This window comes from Petromyzon marinus, chromosome 21 (genome assembly GCF_048934315.1).
Source record: "Petromyzon marinus isolate PM22_M1 ecotype Great Lakes invasive population chromosome 21, UKy_Petmar_22M1.pri1.0, whole genome shotgun sequence".
In the NCBI taxonomy this organism is placed as follows: Eukaryota; Metazoa; Chordata; class Hyperoartia; order Petromyzontiformes; family Petromyzontidae; genus Petromyzon; species Petromyzon marinus.
Genome location: NC_133687.1, coordinates 9,528,893 through 9,547,816, shown reverse-complemented (window position 1 = coordinate 9,547,816; position 18,924 = coordinate 9,528,893). Strand labels below are relative to the sequence as shown.

At 51.8% G+C, this 18,924-nt stretch overlaps 1 protein-coding gene across 1 annotated transcript in view; it reads left to right on the top strand.

The window, feature by feature from the left end:
• Nucleotides 1-534: 534 nt before the first annotated feature.
• LOC116944418 (calcium-transporting ATPase type 2C member 1-like) overlaps nt 535-18,924 on the top strand; it is a 73,822-nt gene continuing 55,432 nt past the window's right edge. The window contains exon 1 of the mRNA XM_032958008.2: nt 535-880. Coding sequence (XP_032813899.2) covers nt 779-880 — 102 coding nt within the window. The 5' untranslated portion in view covers nt 535-778. The remainder of the gene's footprint in view (nt 881-18,924) is intronic.

The window sequence follows — 18,924 nt, the reverse complement described above, 5'->3', positions numbered from 1 at the left end:
TTACAGGCTATACGGGGGATCTTTGTCTCTGTATCTTTGTGTGTACGTGTGGGGCAGTGGTTTGGATGGAACTCGGGAGAACCCCCAGTTCGAGTTGTGCTCACGGCCAATGTCAGTGACGATTATATGAACCGGTCCTGGGTCTCCTCTTAGGTCGACGCAGTGTGAAAGCACCAGCACTGGGCAGAGACAAAAGCTTGCCGGGCGAGGTGCGCGTAAAGCAACACTTGTCCCAACAGCCTCTTCGGCGTATACGGGGGGGGGGGGAGCTTTGTCTTTGTTATGCCGCACGTGGTCGGCTTAGCTCTGAACCGGTGTGTTCCGTGTGTGTGTGTGGGGCTTCCTCTCTGTGTGTGTGTGTCAGTGAGGGTGTGCGTGCGCGTGTTGCACTTTTGAGTGCAGCGAAGTGACGTGAGAACGTGAGCCCCCCCACTCTGGTCTCACCTCCACTCTCCACTCCTCCCCGCCCCCCGACACCTCCTCCCTCCCCCCCTCCTCCTCCTCGGACGTCTTTAATCTCCACCACCTCCCTCCACCCCCTCCACCACCGTAACTCTCCTCTCACCCACCCAATATCTGCTGCTTCTACACCGCCTCCTAACTCATTAACTTTCCACTCATCTTCCACTTCCTCCTTCTCCTACCCTCCTACTCCTTTACCTCTTGCACCTCCACCTCCTCCTTCTCCCTCTCCTCCTCAAACCTGCTCCATCAAATCCACCTCTCACCGCCACCCCTCCTCTCCCTGCTCACACGCTTCTCTCTCTCTCTGCCCAGCATGGCTCCTCTCGACAAGTTGCTGGCGACAGTCGCGAGACGCCTGGGTCACGTGTTGCCCGGAGCGAGGCGAGAATACACGCGCGTGGGCAGCGAAGACGCGGTGAGTGTGTCGTGTGTGTGTGTGTCTGTGTCTGTCTGTGTGTGTTTGTCTGTGTGTGTCTGTGTGTGTATCTGTCTGTGTGTGTGTGTCTGTGTGTTGTGGGGAGTGATAGTATAGCAGTTAGCGCGCTGCGCAATGAACCTGGCGACCCGGGTTCGATTCCCACTCACGGCCAACACCCAGTGACGATTATCTGAACCGGTCCTGGGCCTCCCCTATGTCGACTCAGCCTCAAATGAGTACCTGTTGCGGTGGATAAAAAAACATTGCCACTAGGGAGACAAAGGCGGTCGGGCGTGGTGCTGGCCACCCACCCCCTCGTGTACCGTTCCGGCCTTCATAGGTGCTCGATAACAGCACTTGCCCCTACAGTCTGTTAAGGCTATACGGGGGATCTTTATCTTTGTCTTTTGTGGCTTGTTATGTGTGTGTGGATTGTGTGTGTGGTTTGTGTGTATGTGTGTGTCTGTATGTCAGTGTGTGTGTGTGGCTTGTGTATGTGTGGTTTGTGTGTGTATGTTTGTGTGTGTGTCAGTGTGTGTCTGTGTGTGTGTGCCTGTCTGTGTGTGTGTGTCTGTGTGTCTGTGTGTGTGTCTGTGTGTGTGTCAGTGTGTGTGTGGCTTGTGTATGTGTGGCTTGTGTATGTGTGTGTGTGTCTGCGTGTGTGGCTTGTATGTGTGTATGTGTGTCTGTGTGTTTTGTTGTGTCTGTGTGTGTGTCTGTGTGTTTTGTTGTGTCTGTGTGTGTGTCTGTGTGTGTCTCTGTCCGCGTGTCGGTTAGCGCTGCGCTATGAAACCGGCGACCAAAGTTCGATTCACGCTCACGGCCACCAACATCAGTAACGATTATCTGAACCGGTCCTGGGTCTCCCCTAGGTCGACTCAGCCTCAAATTAGTACCTGGTGCGATGTGTAAACATCGCCACTGGGGAGACAAAGGCGGCCGGGCGTGGTCCTGGCCACCCACCCCCCTCGTGTACCGTTCCGACCTTCATAGGTGCTCCTCGCTAACAGCGCTTGCCCCACACAATCTGTTAAAGGTATCCGGATGATTTTTGTCTTTGTGTGTGTATGCCTACGATCCATCCCGAGTTTAACCAGGCCGGATCGTGCGTGGTAAACCTAAACCTTGAAAGATCTGGACACGGTCCCATCGGTGAGCTCCTCCGGCAGGCGAGGCTTGCATTTGGCTGGGTCGCGTAACCCGCGTGCCCAAGCCACCGCATACCCCAACGCAGCTTTTGTTCGACCGGTCAGAGGTGGGCTAAACGGACACGTCGCGGGCTAGGGAGGAGATGGAGCTGATGCGTTACAGGAGGAAGTGAAGCCGAGTGCACTTGCCGATGATTGATACCAGCGGTGTCAAGAGCCGGCCTCTGTAGAGGACGCTGCTGCTGCTGGGCAGTCCGGAGGCAGTCGCCCTCCAGCAACAACGGAGGGCGGAGGAGCGACGCTCACAACAACGAGTGGAGCGCCGGGCGATAACGACGCTCACACATAGACACACACACACTCACACGGAGGAGGAGGCGTGGAGCGTGTGTGTGTGTGTCTCTGTGTATATGTCTGCGTGTGTCTCTGAGTATATGTCTGTGTGTCTGAGCGGTCGTGCGCTATGAACCCGGCGACCCGAGTTCGATTCCCGTTAAGGCCGGAACAGCCCACCGAGTAAGCTGGATGGGCAATAACCGCTCCCGGCCGCCTTTGTATCCCAATCGCCGATGTTTACAAAACGCACCGAGTACTCATTTAGGGCCGAGTGGACATAGGAGAGGGCCCAGTGTCAGGTCAAATGCTCGTCGCCGATGTTGGTCGTGAGCCGGAATCGAACTCGTAGTCACCGGGTTCGTATCGCAGTGTGCTAACCACTGCGCCACCGCTCCCCACTCTGTACACTGACGCACAGGTAGCTTCCCACACCTGTGTGGACGGTGATTAATAAAGCAGCGCACGCACACACTGAGACAGATGCACTCTTAGAGAATGATAGATAACACAGTCACACGTAGACACACAGACTCACACACACACCATAGAGACACAGCGAGACACAACACCCACACACACACACTCAGATACACTCTTAGAGAATGATAGATAACACAGTCACACGTAGACACACAGACTCACACACACACCATAGAGACACACCGAGACACAATACACACACACACTCAGATACACTCATAGAGAATGATAGATAACACAGTCACACATAGACACAGACTCACACACACACCATAGAGACACACCGAGACACAATACACACACACACACACTCAGACAGATACACTCTTAGAGAATGATAGATAACACAGTCACACATAGACACAGACTCACACACACACCATAGAGACACAGCGAGACACAACACCCACACACACACACTGAGACAGATACACTCTTAGAGAATGATAGAAAACACAGTCACACGTAGACACACAGACATACTTACACACACCATAGAGACACAGCGAGACACAACACCCACACACACACACTCAGACAGATACACTCTTAGAGAATGATAGATAACACAGTCACACATAGACACAGACTCACACACACACCATAGAGACACAGCGAGACACAACACCCACACACACACACTGAGACAGATACACTCTTAGAGAATGATAGATAACACAGTCACACGTAGACACACAGACATACTTACACACACCATAGAGACACACCGAGACACAACACCCACACACACACTCAGACAGATACACTCTTAGAGAATGATAGATAACACAGTCACACATAGACACACAGACTCACACACTCACACACCATAGAGACACACCGAGACACAACACCCACACACACACTCAGATACACTCTTAGATAATAATAGATTACACAGTCACACATAGACACACAGACATACTCACACTCACACACCATAGAGACACATCGAGACACAACACCCACACACACACACTCAGACAGATACACTCTTAGATAATGATAGATAACACAGTCACACATAGACACATAGACACACAGACTCACACACACACCATAGAGACACACCGAAACACAACACCCACACACACACTCAGATACACTCTTAGATAATAATAGATTACACAGTCACACAGTCACATAGACACACAGACATGCTCACACACACCATAGAGACACACCGAAACACAACACCCACACACACACTCAGATACACTCTTAGATAATAATAGATTACACAGTCACACAGTCACATAGACACACAGACATGCTCACACACACCATAGAGACACACCGAGACACAACACCCACACACACACTCAGATACACTCTTAGAGAATGATATATAACACAGTCACACATAGACATAGACACACAGACTCACACACACCATAGAGACACACCGAGCCACAACACCCACACACACACTCAGACAGATACACTCTTAGAGAATGATAGATAACACAGTCACACATAGACATAGACACACAGACTCACACACACGCCATAGAGACACACCGAGACACAACACCCACACACACACACAGATACACTCTTAGAGAATGATAGATAACACAGTCACACATAGACACACAGACATACTCACACACACCATAGAGACTCAGCGAGACACAACACCCACACACACACACACACTCAGAGAGATACACTCTTAGAGAATGATAGATAACACAGTCACACATAGACACATAGACACACACACACCATAGAGACACACCGAGACACAACACCCACACACACACACAGATACACTCTTAGAGAATGATAGATAACACAGTCACACATAGACATAGACACACAGACATACTTACACACACCATAGACACACACCGAAACACAACACCCACACACACACTCAGACAGATACACTCTTAGAGAATGATAGATAACACAGTCACACATAGACATAGACACACAGACATACACTCACACACCATAGAGACACACCGAGACACAACACCCACACACACACACACTCAGACAGATACACTCTTAGAGAATGATAGATAACACAGTCACACATAGACATAGACACATAGACACACAGACTCACACACACACACCATAGAGACACACCGAGACACAACACCCACACACACACTCAGACACAACACGACACACACACTCAGACACAACAACAACCGCCATTCGCCACTAAGTGGCGGTGACATCACCACGACGCTTGTGCCAGGCCATGTGCACCTTGAGGCCACGTGAAGTGTCGAACGCCCGCTGGCAGGAGGTCACGGGGCAGACCCAGGTGCCACGGGTCGACTGACTGAGATGACTGGCTGATGCACCACCTGTGCCCCCTACTGTGCCAACCTGCTGTGCTTTAACCACCCGGCGCTCCGCTCGTTGTTCTTAGCGTCGCCCCTCCGCAATCCGTTGTTGTTGGAGGGCGACTGCCTCCAACTGCCCAGTAGCATCCTTCACGAGCCTCCTCCACAGAGGCCGATCTTGACACCGCTGGTACCAGTCATCAGCAAGTCCATTCAGCTCCACGTCCTCCTGTACCACATCACTCCATCTCTTCTCTAGCGCGTGCCATGCCCGTTTAGCCCCCTCGATCTGGTCAAACAAAAGCTGTATCGGCATGCGGTGGCTGGGCATGCGGGCTACATGACCCAGCCAACGCAGCCTTGCCTGCCGGAGGAGCTCACTGATGAGACCTTGCCCATATCTTTCAAGGATTTGTGAGCTCCTCACACAATCCAGCCAGGTTAAACCCAGGATAGATCGTAGGCAGGCCAGCCTAAATGTTTCTAACCGGCGAAGATGTTCCATTAAGGGGGTCCACGTTTCGCAAGCGTAGAGAAGGGAGGAAATGACCGTGGCCGAGAAGACCTGAAGCTTAGTGCGGAGCGACAGACCAGGTAGCTTCCACACAGCGTTACGCAACCGATGAAAAGATATTGCCGCTCGACTGATTCGGAGTGAGACCTCTGCTGTTAAACTGGAGCCGGTCATAAGCACACTGCCCAGGTATGGGAAACTCTCCACTCTCTCCACAACTGCCCCATCACCGATTGGGAGTTGTGGGGGTGGAGTGTCCGATGGTACAAAATACCCAGGCAGGTGCTTAGTATTGGTGGGGCTGATGGTAAGGCCCCATCTCTTAGTGGCACGCTCCAGTCTCAGCAGCAGCGTCTCCAACTCTTCCTCTGAATTAGCAGCTATTACAAAATCATCGGCATACATGACGTGGTTGAGCAATAGGGAGCCATCCCTTGACCGCACCCGGGCATCGATCAGCCTCCCATTATATCTGTACCAAATGGAGATTCCCCCGGTACAGCTATTGAAGGCTTCATGAACTACGTGGTCAAAATAGATGTTAAATAATATGGGAGCCAGAGGACATCCCTTTCGCACCCCAAGGTGTACAGGGAATGGCTCTGACTCCCGGCCACGTAGTTTTACCCGGGCCCGCTCACTATAATGAAGGTCCTTAATGATCGTGAGCAGGGGGTCAGGGACTCCAAAAGCACGAAGAACAACCCAGAGCCCAGGCCTACTGATGGTATCATAGGCCTTGACCAGGTCAATAAAGCAGAGATGTGGGTCTTGTTGGAATTCCCGACACCTCTGCTGTAGCAGACGGACAGAAAATATGGCATCTGTACAGGACCGCCCTTTCCTGAAACCGCATTGGGGCTCCGCAAGCCTCTCCTCAGCGTGCCTGGCAAAATGATGTTGAATAATCCTTGCCAGGACCTTTCCCGGCACACTGAGGAGTGAGATGCCCCTGTAGTTGTTACAGTTTGTGCGGTCCCCCTTCTTAAAGAGGGGGACCACCAGGGCATCCTTCCAATCCTGCGGAATCCGTCCAGTGGTCCAGACTGTTGTTATGATGTCATATAGGGCTGTCTGTGCACAAACGCCACCCTCCCTCAGCATTTCGCTTGGGAGATCAACTGACACAGCACCCACACACACACTCAAACACAACACCCACACACACACTCAGACACAACACCCACACACTCAGACACAACACCCACACACACACTCAGACACAACACCCACACACACAGACACAAAACCCACACACACTCAGACAGATACACTCTTAGAGAATGTTAGTGAGAGGTACACAGTTACGCACAGATAGACCTACGACAATGAGACACACAGACATACACACGTAAACACGCAGACACTTATTGAGAGAATGCTGAGCGAGACACACAGACACACGTAGGCACGTAGACACAGAGACACAGATTCCCCCGTATGGGCTTGGACAGACTTTTTGGGCAGAGCTTCTGAGTTGATTTTTGGGCAAGTGCTTCCGAGTTTATTTTGATTCCTTACACGGATGTCGTCTGCCTTTGTCCCGGAAATTTTTTATTTATTGTTTTGCAAAGGAAGATCCGTGGTGCCGTGCGTGTATCAGCAGCAGCAGCAGCAGCGCCAACAACAACAACAAAACAAAGACAACAAAAATCAATATCACGCAGAACGAGTGCAGAGAATATCGCAACAACTAACGAACGTAAATACGACAACATCAAAACAAACCCAGTGCCAATGTAATATCAGAGCAAGAAGTTAGGGATCGTCGAACAAAGACAAAGGCCCCACCCACCCTCGTGTCGCTACAACAGACTGTAGGGGCAAGTGCTGTTAGCGAGCAGCACCTATGAAGGCTGGCACCACGCCCGGCCGCCTTTGTATCCCCAATGGCGATTAAATTTACACGCAGCATCAGGTACTCATTTGAGGCTGAGTCTATCTGGGGTGGGGCCCAGGACCGGTATTGGATGTTGGTCGTGAGCGGGAATCGAACTCGGGGGTCGCCGGGTTCGTAGCGCAGTGCAGCTAAACCACTACACCACCGCTCCCCACCAGCAACCACAGAGGCACACTCAGAGAAAGAGAGGGACACGCAGTGGGGAGCCCATGCTGCTGACACACTTAGGCTCAGCCCAGCTCTGAACCTTTCTAAACAGTTTGCCTTTAGAGGCTTAACCCCCCTTTTCCTGATGATAAACTAACCCGATCGAAACGTCGTGGGTTTTTAGTTTTTATTATTATACACTTTATTTTATTATCATTATTTTCCTGATTGTATTTTTCGGTAAAGTCACGTATGTAGAAATACAATAAAATTATATTAAAACAAAAAACAATCACGACGTTTCGATCACAACGCAAGCGATCTTCATCAGGTGTCAAGAACAAATCACGGAGGTAAATACAACAAAAAGATGAAAGATGAGAGACGAGAATTCAACAAATATTTTTACCAATGAGTAATTTTATGCAGTCACGAAAGCTTTAATACTTTATTATTATTTTCCTATCTACGTGATTTTACCGAAAGAACCAAAGAATATGAATTCCTGCAGTCACGAAAGTCAAAATTCAAAACCAGTGTCAGCCAATTGGGTTATGGGCCCTCTGGAGCCAAAATTCAGAAACTACCATTGGGTGGGTGCTGGGTGCCCCGCCCCTCCACCCGTGCCCCCCCCACCCTACTTTCAATGTATAAACCCACGGGGAGATGGCAGAAGAGATAGAGAAAAGATACAGGTATGTAGCCAAGCAAAGAGAAGAGAGATACCGCTCAGAGACGTGGTAGGGAAGTGAGAGAAGACAGATGCAGGCAAGACAGATATTAGAGTGCGTCGATCACTCGTATGACAATGTGATAACTTAAAAAAACACATTTAATCGGATTTGTTTTTGTATTGTGTTTATTGCGACTCAACTCGAGCCCACTATACAACGCCGGTCACGGGGTGGGGGGGGGCGAGGGTGGGGGGGGAGGACAGAAACTCCACGTGCTAAATCCCGAGAGATCGGTGCACCGTTGGCTTAACGAAGGGGGGGGGGGTATTCGTGCTCCCTGCAATATTTATTACGATTCGAACTCGAGCTCTTATTTGGCTCACCCCTCAGGTTTTTTTTTAACTCTCTCCAGAATTTGGGGGTCCCCTTGCTCCTCAATCGTGCCCCGAGAGCACTCTTCCACTATCCCACCCTCCCACCATCCCACCCTTCCACTACTCCACCCTTCCTCTATCCCACCCTTCCACTATCTCCCCCTTCCACTACCCCACCCTTCCACTACTCCACCCTTCCTCTACCCCACCCTTCCTCTATCTCCCCCTCCCACTATCTCCCCCTTCCACTACCCCACCCTTCCACTACCCCACCCTCCCACTACCCCACCCTTCCACTACCCCACTCTTCCACTATCCCACCCTTCCACTATCCCACACTCCCACTACTCCACCCTCCCACTACTCCACCCTCCCACTACTCCACCCTCCCACTACTCCACCCTTCCTCTATCTCCCCCTCCCACTATCTCACCCTCCCACTACTCCACCCTCCCACTACTCCACCCTTCCTCTATCTCCCACTACCCCACCCTTCCACTTCCCCACCCTTCCACTACTCCACCCTTCCTCTATCTCCCCCTCCCACTATCTCACCCTCCCACTACTCCACCCTCCCACTGCCCCACCCTTCCTCTATCTCACCCTCCCACTACTCCACCCTCCCACTACTCCACCCTTCCTCTATCCCACCCTCCTACTACTCCACCCTCCCACTACTCCACCCTTCCTCTATCTCATCCTCCCACTACTCCACCCTCCCACTACTCCACCCTCCCACTACTCCACCCTCCCACTACTCCACCCTTCCTCTATCTCACCCTCCCACTACTCCACCCTCCCACTACCCCACCCTTCCTCTATCCCTCTCGCCCCTTGGGCGCGACGAGAGGACTCGCAGCATGCAGCAGAGGGATTTTCACTTAAAGCGGTCGTCCTGATGACGACCGCTTGTGTTGCGATCGAAACATCGTAGTTTTTTCTTATTTTCTTTGAACCTATCTACTTGAAACGACATATCTCGGACCGTGTTCGCGAGCACAAGTCAGATCTGAAACACGGCAGGACTAATACCTCCGCCGTGGCTGACCATTGCTACAACGCTTTGGGCTCTCGTGATATTGTTTTGTCCGAGACCAAGGTGCTCTGCAAACCTTCGGGCTACTATCAAAGTTTCGTTCATGAAGCCATCCAGATATATAAACACAGACATAACTTAAACCGCGAAGATGGATACAAATTGAGCAATCATTGGAAGGATGTTATTAACCAGGTAACAAAAAACCTTAACTGCTTTATAGTTTGCCTTCATATCCGCATCTCCAGTTACTTCAGCCTCCTACCCCCAGCCCCGGTCACTTCCCAGCCCCGGCATTTTTGTCGTCTTGCAGCTCCCCACTCTCCCTACCCCACACCCCCCTCTCTATCTCTCCTCCCTAGCTGCCCCCCCCCTCTTACCTATATAGCCTCTTGATACAAGCAGCCCTTTTGCCCACTTCAGCAATAGTTTCTTGCTGTGGTTGTCCCACCTGATGACGGACGCTTGTGTTGCGCGCCCGAAACGTCGTGATTTAATTTATTTTATACCTACGTGACTTTACCGAAAGAACCAAAGAGTATAGCAGAGGGATTGTAAATGCCGTGGCCTTGACTCTCCAACACACCGATGTTGCTGTACTCGTAACGAATTGGCCACGTTCTGTTTACGTGACCATTTATATATTTACGCGATCTAACCCCAAGCCTCCTCCTCCTCCCCCCTGTATTATGGATGATATTGGTCGCGAAAGGCTAAACAGAGAGGGGGGGAGTTGGTGTCGTTTTGCCGGCTCCTCCTCCTCCTCCATCGAAGGAGCGCTGCATCCTTACACGTGGGTTTATCATATGGTCCATCGTATGGGTTGGGTTGTATTGACCCCCTCCCCCTCGCCACGATTTAAAACCACGACCACTGCTGTATCTGCGACGTCACGCGCGAAGCTAATCTGAGCCCCACTTTGAGTTATGGGTCGTCTGTGTGTGCGTGGTCACGGGGCTTGCGGTTAGCGCTATGCTTGCGCTATGAACCCGGCGACCCGGGTTCGCATTCGCGCTCACGGCCAACACCACAGTGACGATTATCTGAACCGGTCCTGGGCCTCCCCTAGGTCGACTCAGCCTCAAATGAGTATCTGGTGCGGTGCGTAAACATTGCCACTGGCGAGACAAAGGCGGCCGGGCGTGGTGTTGGCCACCCACCCCCTCGTGTGCCGTGCCGGCTTTCATAGGTGCTCGCTAACAGCACTTGCCCCTACGGTCTGTTAAGGCTACACGGGGGATCTTTACCTTTGTCTTTACCTCCCTCCCACGACTCTAGCCTCCACCCCCGCCGCCGCGGCCGCCGCTTTTTCGACTTAAAACTAAATCCGTCCGTGCCCGAGCTGCCATGGGTCAGGTGGCAGGTGGCCCAGGACGGGAACGTGGCCTTGTTGGCTCGGTCACGACGTGGAGTCTGGAAAAACTGGAATATCCGGACGGTGTTGCGTTGCGGTGCGACTCTTGCTTCATCAAGCTCGCCGTGACGTGCGGTGGCTGGGTGGGTGTGGATGTGTGTGGGTGGGTGTGGATGTGTGTGGGTGGGTGTGGATGTGTGTGGGTGGGTGTGGATGTGTGTGGGTGGGTGTGGATGTGTGTGGGTGGGTGTGGATGTGTGTGTGTGGATGTGTGTGGGTGGGTGTGGATGTGTGTGGGTGGGTGTGGGTGGGTGTGGATGTGGGTGGATGTGGATGAAACCTAACACCACCCTCCTGTCCATACTCCGCCACCCGCCAGAAAAAAATGTTTCGTGATTTTTGCTGTTCGCTCTCTGCAAATGCCAAAGTCGGCTGTCGGCTTCTTGTTGCGATAACAACGATAATAACAATAATAACAACAATAATTAGCAGAATCTTTCTTTAGAGGGAGGAATCCGGTGAGCTATGAAGCCCTTTTTTTGTTACAGATGCGAAGTATGGGAGGGCCTGCAAGTTACAACGGCAAACGCGACACAGACAGAACACGATGTGTTTACATACAGCAGCGACCTGACAACGAGAGATTACAAAGCGCTCTGTACTTCTGCAAAAATGAACCATTTCCGGCGAGATCCAATATGCATGTAACAAAAGTGCATTTTAAGACAGCGACATTCGAGGGGGGGGGGGGACATATTACACCCAAGTCACATTGTCTCGTGGGGCGCCACGGTGGCTAGGAGATGTTAACTCCCTCGCCTGGTACACAGGAGGTCGTGGGTTAGATCCCGACCCTGATGCCTGCTGTATATTTGGAGTTTGCGTGTCTCTCTCATCATCCCCACGGTGGCAAGGAGATGTTAACTCCCTCGCCTGGTACACAGGAGGTTGTGGGTTCGATCCACGACCCTGACGCCTTCTGTATATTTGGAGTTTGCGTGTCTCTCTCATCATCCCCACGGTGGCAAGGAGATGTTAACTCCCTCGCGAGGTACACAGGAGGTTGTGGGTTCGATCCACGACCCTGACGCCTTCTGTATATTTGGAGTTTGCGTGTCTCTCTCATCATCCATCATCCCCACGGTGGCAAGGAGATGTTAACTCCCTCGCGAGGTACACAGGAGGTTGTGGGTTCGATCCACGACCCTGACGCCTTCTGTATATTTGGAGTTTGCGTGTCTCTCTCATCATCCCCACGGTGGCTAGGAGATGTTAACTCCCTCGCCTGGTACACAGGAGGTTGTGGGTTCGATCCACGACCCTGACGCCTTCTGTATATTTGGAGTTTGCGTGTCTCTCTCATCATCCATCATCCCCACGGTGGCAAGGAGATGTTAACTCCCTCGCGAGGTACACAGGAGGTTGTGGGTTCGATCCACGACCCTGACGCCTTCTGTATATTTGGAGTTTGCGTGTCTCTCTCATCATCCCCACGGTGGCTAGGAGATGTTAACTCCCTCGCCCGGTACACAGGAGGTTGTGGGTTCGATCCACGACCCTGACGCCTTCTGTATATTTGGAGTTTGCGTGTCTCTCTCATCATCCCCACGGTGGCAAGGAGATGTTAACTCCCTCGCGAGGTACACAGGAGGTTGTGGGTTCGATCCACGACCCTGACGCCTTCTGTATATTTGGAGTTTGCGTGTCTCTCTCATCATCCCCACGGTGGCAAGGAGATGTTAACTCCCTCGCGAGGTATACAGGAGGTTGTGGGTTGGATCCCCCACCCTCACGGCGCCTGCTGTATATTTGTAGTTTGCGTGTCTCTCTCATCATCATCACGGTGGCTCGGAGATGTTAACTACCTCGCTTGGTACACAGGAGGTCGTGGGTTAGATCCCGACCCTGATGCCTGCTGTATATTTGTAGTTTGCGTGTCTCTCTCATCATCATCACGGTGGCTAGGAGATGTTAACTCCCTCGCCTGGTACACAGGAGGTCGTGGGTTAGATCCCGACCCTGATGCCTGCTGTATATTTGGAGTTTGCGTGTCTCTCTCATCATCCCCACGGTGGCAAGGAGATGTTAACTCCCTCGCCTGGTACACAGGAGGTTGTGGGTTCGATCCACGACCCTGACGCCTTCTGTATATTTGGAGTTTGCGTGTCTCTCTCATCATCCCCACGGTGGCAAGGAGATGTTAACTCCCTCGCCTGGTACACAGGAGGTTGTGGGTTCGATCCCCCACCCTCACGGCGCCTGCTGTATATTTGTAGTTTGCGTGTCTCTCTCATCATCATCACGGTGGCTCGGAGATGTTAACTACCTCGCTTGGTACACAGGAGGTCGTGGGTTAGATCCCGACCCTGATGCCTGCTGTATATTTGGAGTTTGCGTGTCTCTCTCATCATCCCCACGGTGGCTAGGAGATGTTAACTCCCTCGCCTGGTACACAGGAGGTTGTGGGTTCGATCCCCCACCCTCACGGCGCCTGCTGTATATTTGTAGTTTGCGTGTCTCTCTCATCATCATCACGGTGGCTCGGAGATGTTAACTACCTCGCTTGGTACACAGGAGGTTGTGGGTTCGATCCACGACCCTGACGCCTTCTGTATATTTGGAGTTTGCGTGTCTCTCTCATCATCCCCACGGTGGCAAGGAGATGTTAACTCCCTCGCGAGGTATACAGGAGGTTGTGGGTTGGATCCCCCATTCTCACGGCGCCTGCTGTATATTTGTAGTTTGCGTGTCTCTCTCATCATCATCACGGTGGCTCGGAGATGTTAACTACCTCGCTTGGTACACAGGAGGTTGTGGGTTCGATCCCGACCCTGACGCCTGCTGTATATTTGGAGTTTGCGTGTCTCTCTCTCTCAGCATCATCACGGTGGCTATGAGATGTTAACTACCTCGCCAGGTATACAGGAGGGTGTGGGTTCGATCCCCGACCCTGACGCCTGCTGTATATTTGGAGTGTGCGTGTCTCTCTCTCTCATCATCATCACCACGGTGGCAAGGAGATGTTAACTACCTCGCTAGGTATACAGGAGGGTGTGGGTTCGATCCCCGACCCTCACGGCGCCTGCTGTATGTTTGGAGTCTGCGTGTCTCTCTCTCTCATCATCACCACGGTGGCAAGGAGATGTTAACTACCTCGCCAGGTATACAGGAGGTTGTGGGTTCGATCCCCGACCCTCACGGTGCCTGCTGTATATTTGTAGTTTGCGTGTCTCTCTCCCCGTGGTTGCATGGATTTTTCTTCGGGTCCTCCGCTTTTTTCTCCCTCCACGTTTAGAATCAACGCCACGCGTTTGGAGTGGCTGCTGTAAATGTCCACATGGATAAGCCACTTTCGTTGAGCTGTCATTTGCGATAGCCAGGTCGCTTCTGAAAATGAGCTACATAGCTCATTGGGGTCTTATCTGGTAAAAGTAAAAAAAAAGCAAAGCTAAAAGCAGTACTCCAAGACCAAAAGGAACAGCGGGTGAGATTCCAGCCGTCACTTAAAAGGCATCGACAGTGCACGAACCACGCACGTGGCCACGTTCCAAAGCTTTCTCAGGGGATGTGAACTTCGTGGCAGCAGGGCCCGGTCACTCCCGGGTTTACAGACGTTGTGGGTTGAATACGTTTGGGTCGCGCGCATTAACCGCACGTCTCAAGGGGTACGTAGTCATCGTCTACTTCACCAGGAGATGAAACACAAATCGTCAAGTGGCCCTGTCGTGGTCTAGATTCTAGAAGCTCCCTTTGGGCTCGGGAAACATTCGTCACGTTCCTCATCAGAATTGCACTTAACAAGTCCAGGCTCCGGCTCTCAAGATCCGCTCCATCTCTCCGGCCTCTATGTGCGATAAAGGAGGCCCATTGTCCGAAACGTCGCCTATTCTATATATTTTTTTAAAAAGCCCAAATCGTTATTGACGAATGCGTTAAGCGCCCTTTTTGGTGTCACGACCTATAGACCTACAATAAAACCTTCATCGCCGCACTGTAACCATTAACCCCGGGCTACACGCGAGGTTCTGGCCAACGTTGTATCCTCGACGCTTGCGAGAGCACGGCTTGTCTCTTCCTCGTTGTGCAATTCCCCAAAAGGCGGCGTTCGAAAGTGTTGCTTAACTTTTTAAATAAACCACAGGTGGGCCCGGCGGTTCGGATGTCAGAGGATGTCAGAGTGCTGAGCCGATACCCATAATAGAGTTTTTTTTTTAATATATGGGACCTTATTTGCCAATTTCCAAAAATAGGAACAAAAAAAAGACGTGCTCTGATAATATATGCATTGTCTTTGAAACTAAAAGGGCCACGTGTTAAGTTGTCTCTGGTCTGGACCAATCGGTTTAAAAGACAATTATCAGATAATGTTTTTTTGTTTGCATGCTCACCGCAAGTACTGTGTGTGTGTGGTTAACGCAGACTTGATTCCTTGCAAAATGTTTCAGTTTGGTGTTTTAACATCTTAGCACCTCTTGTTTTATTGCCAGAAAGGGTTAAAACGTTTCTTATAAATTAAGTTGTTCATGTTGTTGTATTTTGTTGTTGTTATTTGTGTACAGGTAATTAGGATCAGCCCATCGGTTTTGATGACTGGGCTCAGATCATCGACTCGCGAATATCGATTAACTCGGTTCAATGACAGGGCGGTTGATTAGCCCGGCATTTGAACCCAGGATGTCAGCACGCTGTGTCTCTGACGTCTGAGCCATCCGACCACCACCTATTTATTTGTTTTGCTCACAGACTTCACCAGCTTCTAAGACGGCACAGACGTCAGAGGTGCCGAGTCAGCGCCGCTGAGTCCCGAGGTGCCGAGTCCGATCGTCAGCCACCCCTGCGGCGATCAAACGGGGTTCTCAGGTCTACCTGCGTTGAACTTATTTGCGCACCGCACCGCGGCAAGTTGACTGCCCAAGCTCAAGCCGCGAATGGAATGACACCACGGACAGAGCCGCTCGATTGTCGAAGACAGTCTTGGAGATATTTTTGCCCGAATTTACAGCTGTGAGAATATTAAAAAAAAAAAAATCAGCGGCTTCACTGTCGCGTGACAAACATTCTCATAGCAGAGTGTATGGGAATGTGTGGTCTCCTAGCAGTCAATAAGATGGCGAGGCAACTTGAAGGATTTTTTTTTATATATATACACAGAAAAGTCCTTTTTAAAATCTTTCCAGCAGCCTCTCTCTGAAACACAAAGTCCATGGGCCCGGAGTATAAAATTGGTACCACCCAAGGTAGCAACTTTTAGTCGTACCAATGTATATCTGTCTAGATTTAAACACGGTCGCTGCATCACTCGCTTTTCCCGATGCGCCTTCTGCGGCCGCCGGGAGTTATGTACTTTTCAATCTAGATTTAAAATTGATTTCTTTCGAACTGCTTTTTGTATTTAGCTTGCTGTCCTTCCCCCGCACCTCCGATTAGCACGGTTGAATACGTACGGTGCGAAAGAAGCTCAACGTGCGTTCGAATAAGAGTTATTTTCATTTATTTTTAATTCAATGGTATTGGCCACTTACAGTCTTTGGAAGCCACTAAAGCTTATTCCACCTCGGGTGGTACGTAACGTTGCGAGGTATCTGGTGCGGACTCGTGGACTCACGCAGGCGAGCGCACCGGTCCAGGAGATTTTTTTTTTAGTGAGTCACCGTGGTCGCGACACGGACGGCCCGTTCTGGAATGACGATGTCGGTGGCGGCGGCGGCGGCGACAACGATGACGACGACAACAACAACGACGGCGACGATGACGATGACGACGACGATGACGACGATGACGACGACAACGACGACGACGACGATGACGACGACGACAACAACGACGGCGACGATGACGACGATGACGACGATGACGACGACGATGACGACGATGACGACGACAACGACGATGACGATGACGACAACTACGGCGACGACGACGATGACAACAACGACGATGACGACGACGATGACGACGATGATGATAACGACAACGACGGCGACGATGACGACGACGATGACGACGATGGCGACGATGACAATGACGATGACGACAACGACGGCGACGATGACGACGACGATGACGATGACGGCGACGACGACGATGATGACGACGATGACGACGACGGCGATGATGACGACGACGATGACGACGACGATGACGACGATGATAACAACGACGGCGACGCCGCGACGGCGCCGACGACGCTGACGATGACGACGATGATGACGACGACGACGACGGCACCGACGATGACGATGCGGCGCACTCTCACCTGTCGACTGAACTGACTTTGACGCGCGCGTGAGGCGACGTCTGTGGGCCTCCAAGACGTCATAAATGGTCCTCAGCTGAATACCAGCGAGTTCAGGGAACACCTGGGGGGGGGGAGAGGGGGGTTGCGGGTGGCCATAATTGCATCACCTTCAACAGCGCGCTGACATTTGCGAAGTAGCAGACATAGCACAAAGCACCCCCCCCCCCCAACCTCCAGCCCAAGGCTCGCGCGTCAGCGACGGAGACGCACGCACGGAAAGCGACGACTCAGCGAATGCAGAGTCAGGCGCCGCGGTGGCGAAATGTTAACAACCTCGCCTGGTATGCAGGAGGTCGTTGGTTTCGATCGTGATCCTGACGCCTGCTGCTTTATATTTGGAGTTTGCGTGTCTCTCTCTCATCATCATCATCACCACCACGGTGGCTAGGAGATGTTAACTACCTCGCCTGGTATGCAGGAGGTCGTGGGTTCGATCCCGACCATGACGCCTGCTGCTGTATATTTGGAGTTTGCGTGTCTCTCTCTCTCATCATCATCACGGTGGCTAGGAGATGTTAACTACCTCGCCTGGTATGCAGGGGGTCGTGGGTTCGATCCCGACCCTGACGCCTGCTGCTGTATATTTGGAGTTTGCGTGTCTCTCTCTCTCTCTCCCACCGTGGTCGCGTGGATTTTTCTCCGGGCCCTCCGGTTTCCCTCGACATTTAGAAATAACATCACGCGTTTAGAATATGTGGCTGCTTTAAATGTCCACGTGGATGAGCCCACTTTGTTGAACTGTCATTTGCGCTGGGCAGGACGCTTCTGAAAATGAGCCACATAGCTCATTTGGGCCTTACCTAATAACAAACAAAAAGTTGTTAGCAGTGCTCCAGGAGCAAAGGAACAGGGGTGAGTTTTGAGCCGTCACTTAAAGACATCGACAGGCGCGTGTCACGTGACTCGCGCTGATTTTTTTTTAATCCTCCGGGTCCACTCCGATGTTTCCCCTCACCCATTGAGAATCAACATCAGCGCGCGTTCAGATTACTTGGCTGGAGACAACCCCATGCCTGCGGCGGCGGGAGAGGAGCGTGGGTGGCGGTGGGGGTGTCAACCAGTGACGTGCGGTCAGGTCAATTGCTGGGAGGCATTTGCTAGTGCCAGAGCCAGATTCACACACTGAGGGGGGCGTGGCCTCGCCGAGGGGGCGTGGCCTCGCTGAGGGGGGGGGGGGGGCGTGTTAGACACGTCCACCTCAGTGAGGCAGATGTGATAGCTGCCTCCCCTGGTGCTTTTTCATTGCAGTTTCATGACGAGACCAGCGAGCCTAAATATCTTTATACACATACGTGAAATAAGTTACCTGGAGTATGGAAGGCGAAGACATGAAATGAAGGGGTCTACAAACATTACATTGGTGACATACTGAGATAGTAACAGGCACGCGCTTATTGCCCGCGCTCCATCCAGCTACTGAGGGGTTGCGCAATCAGAGGGGAGGCTGAGCTCGTCGCTGCCTCACCTCTCGTCT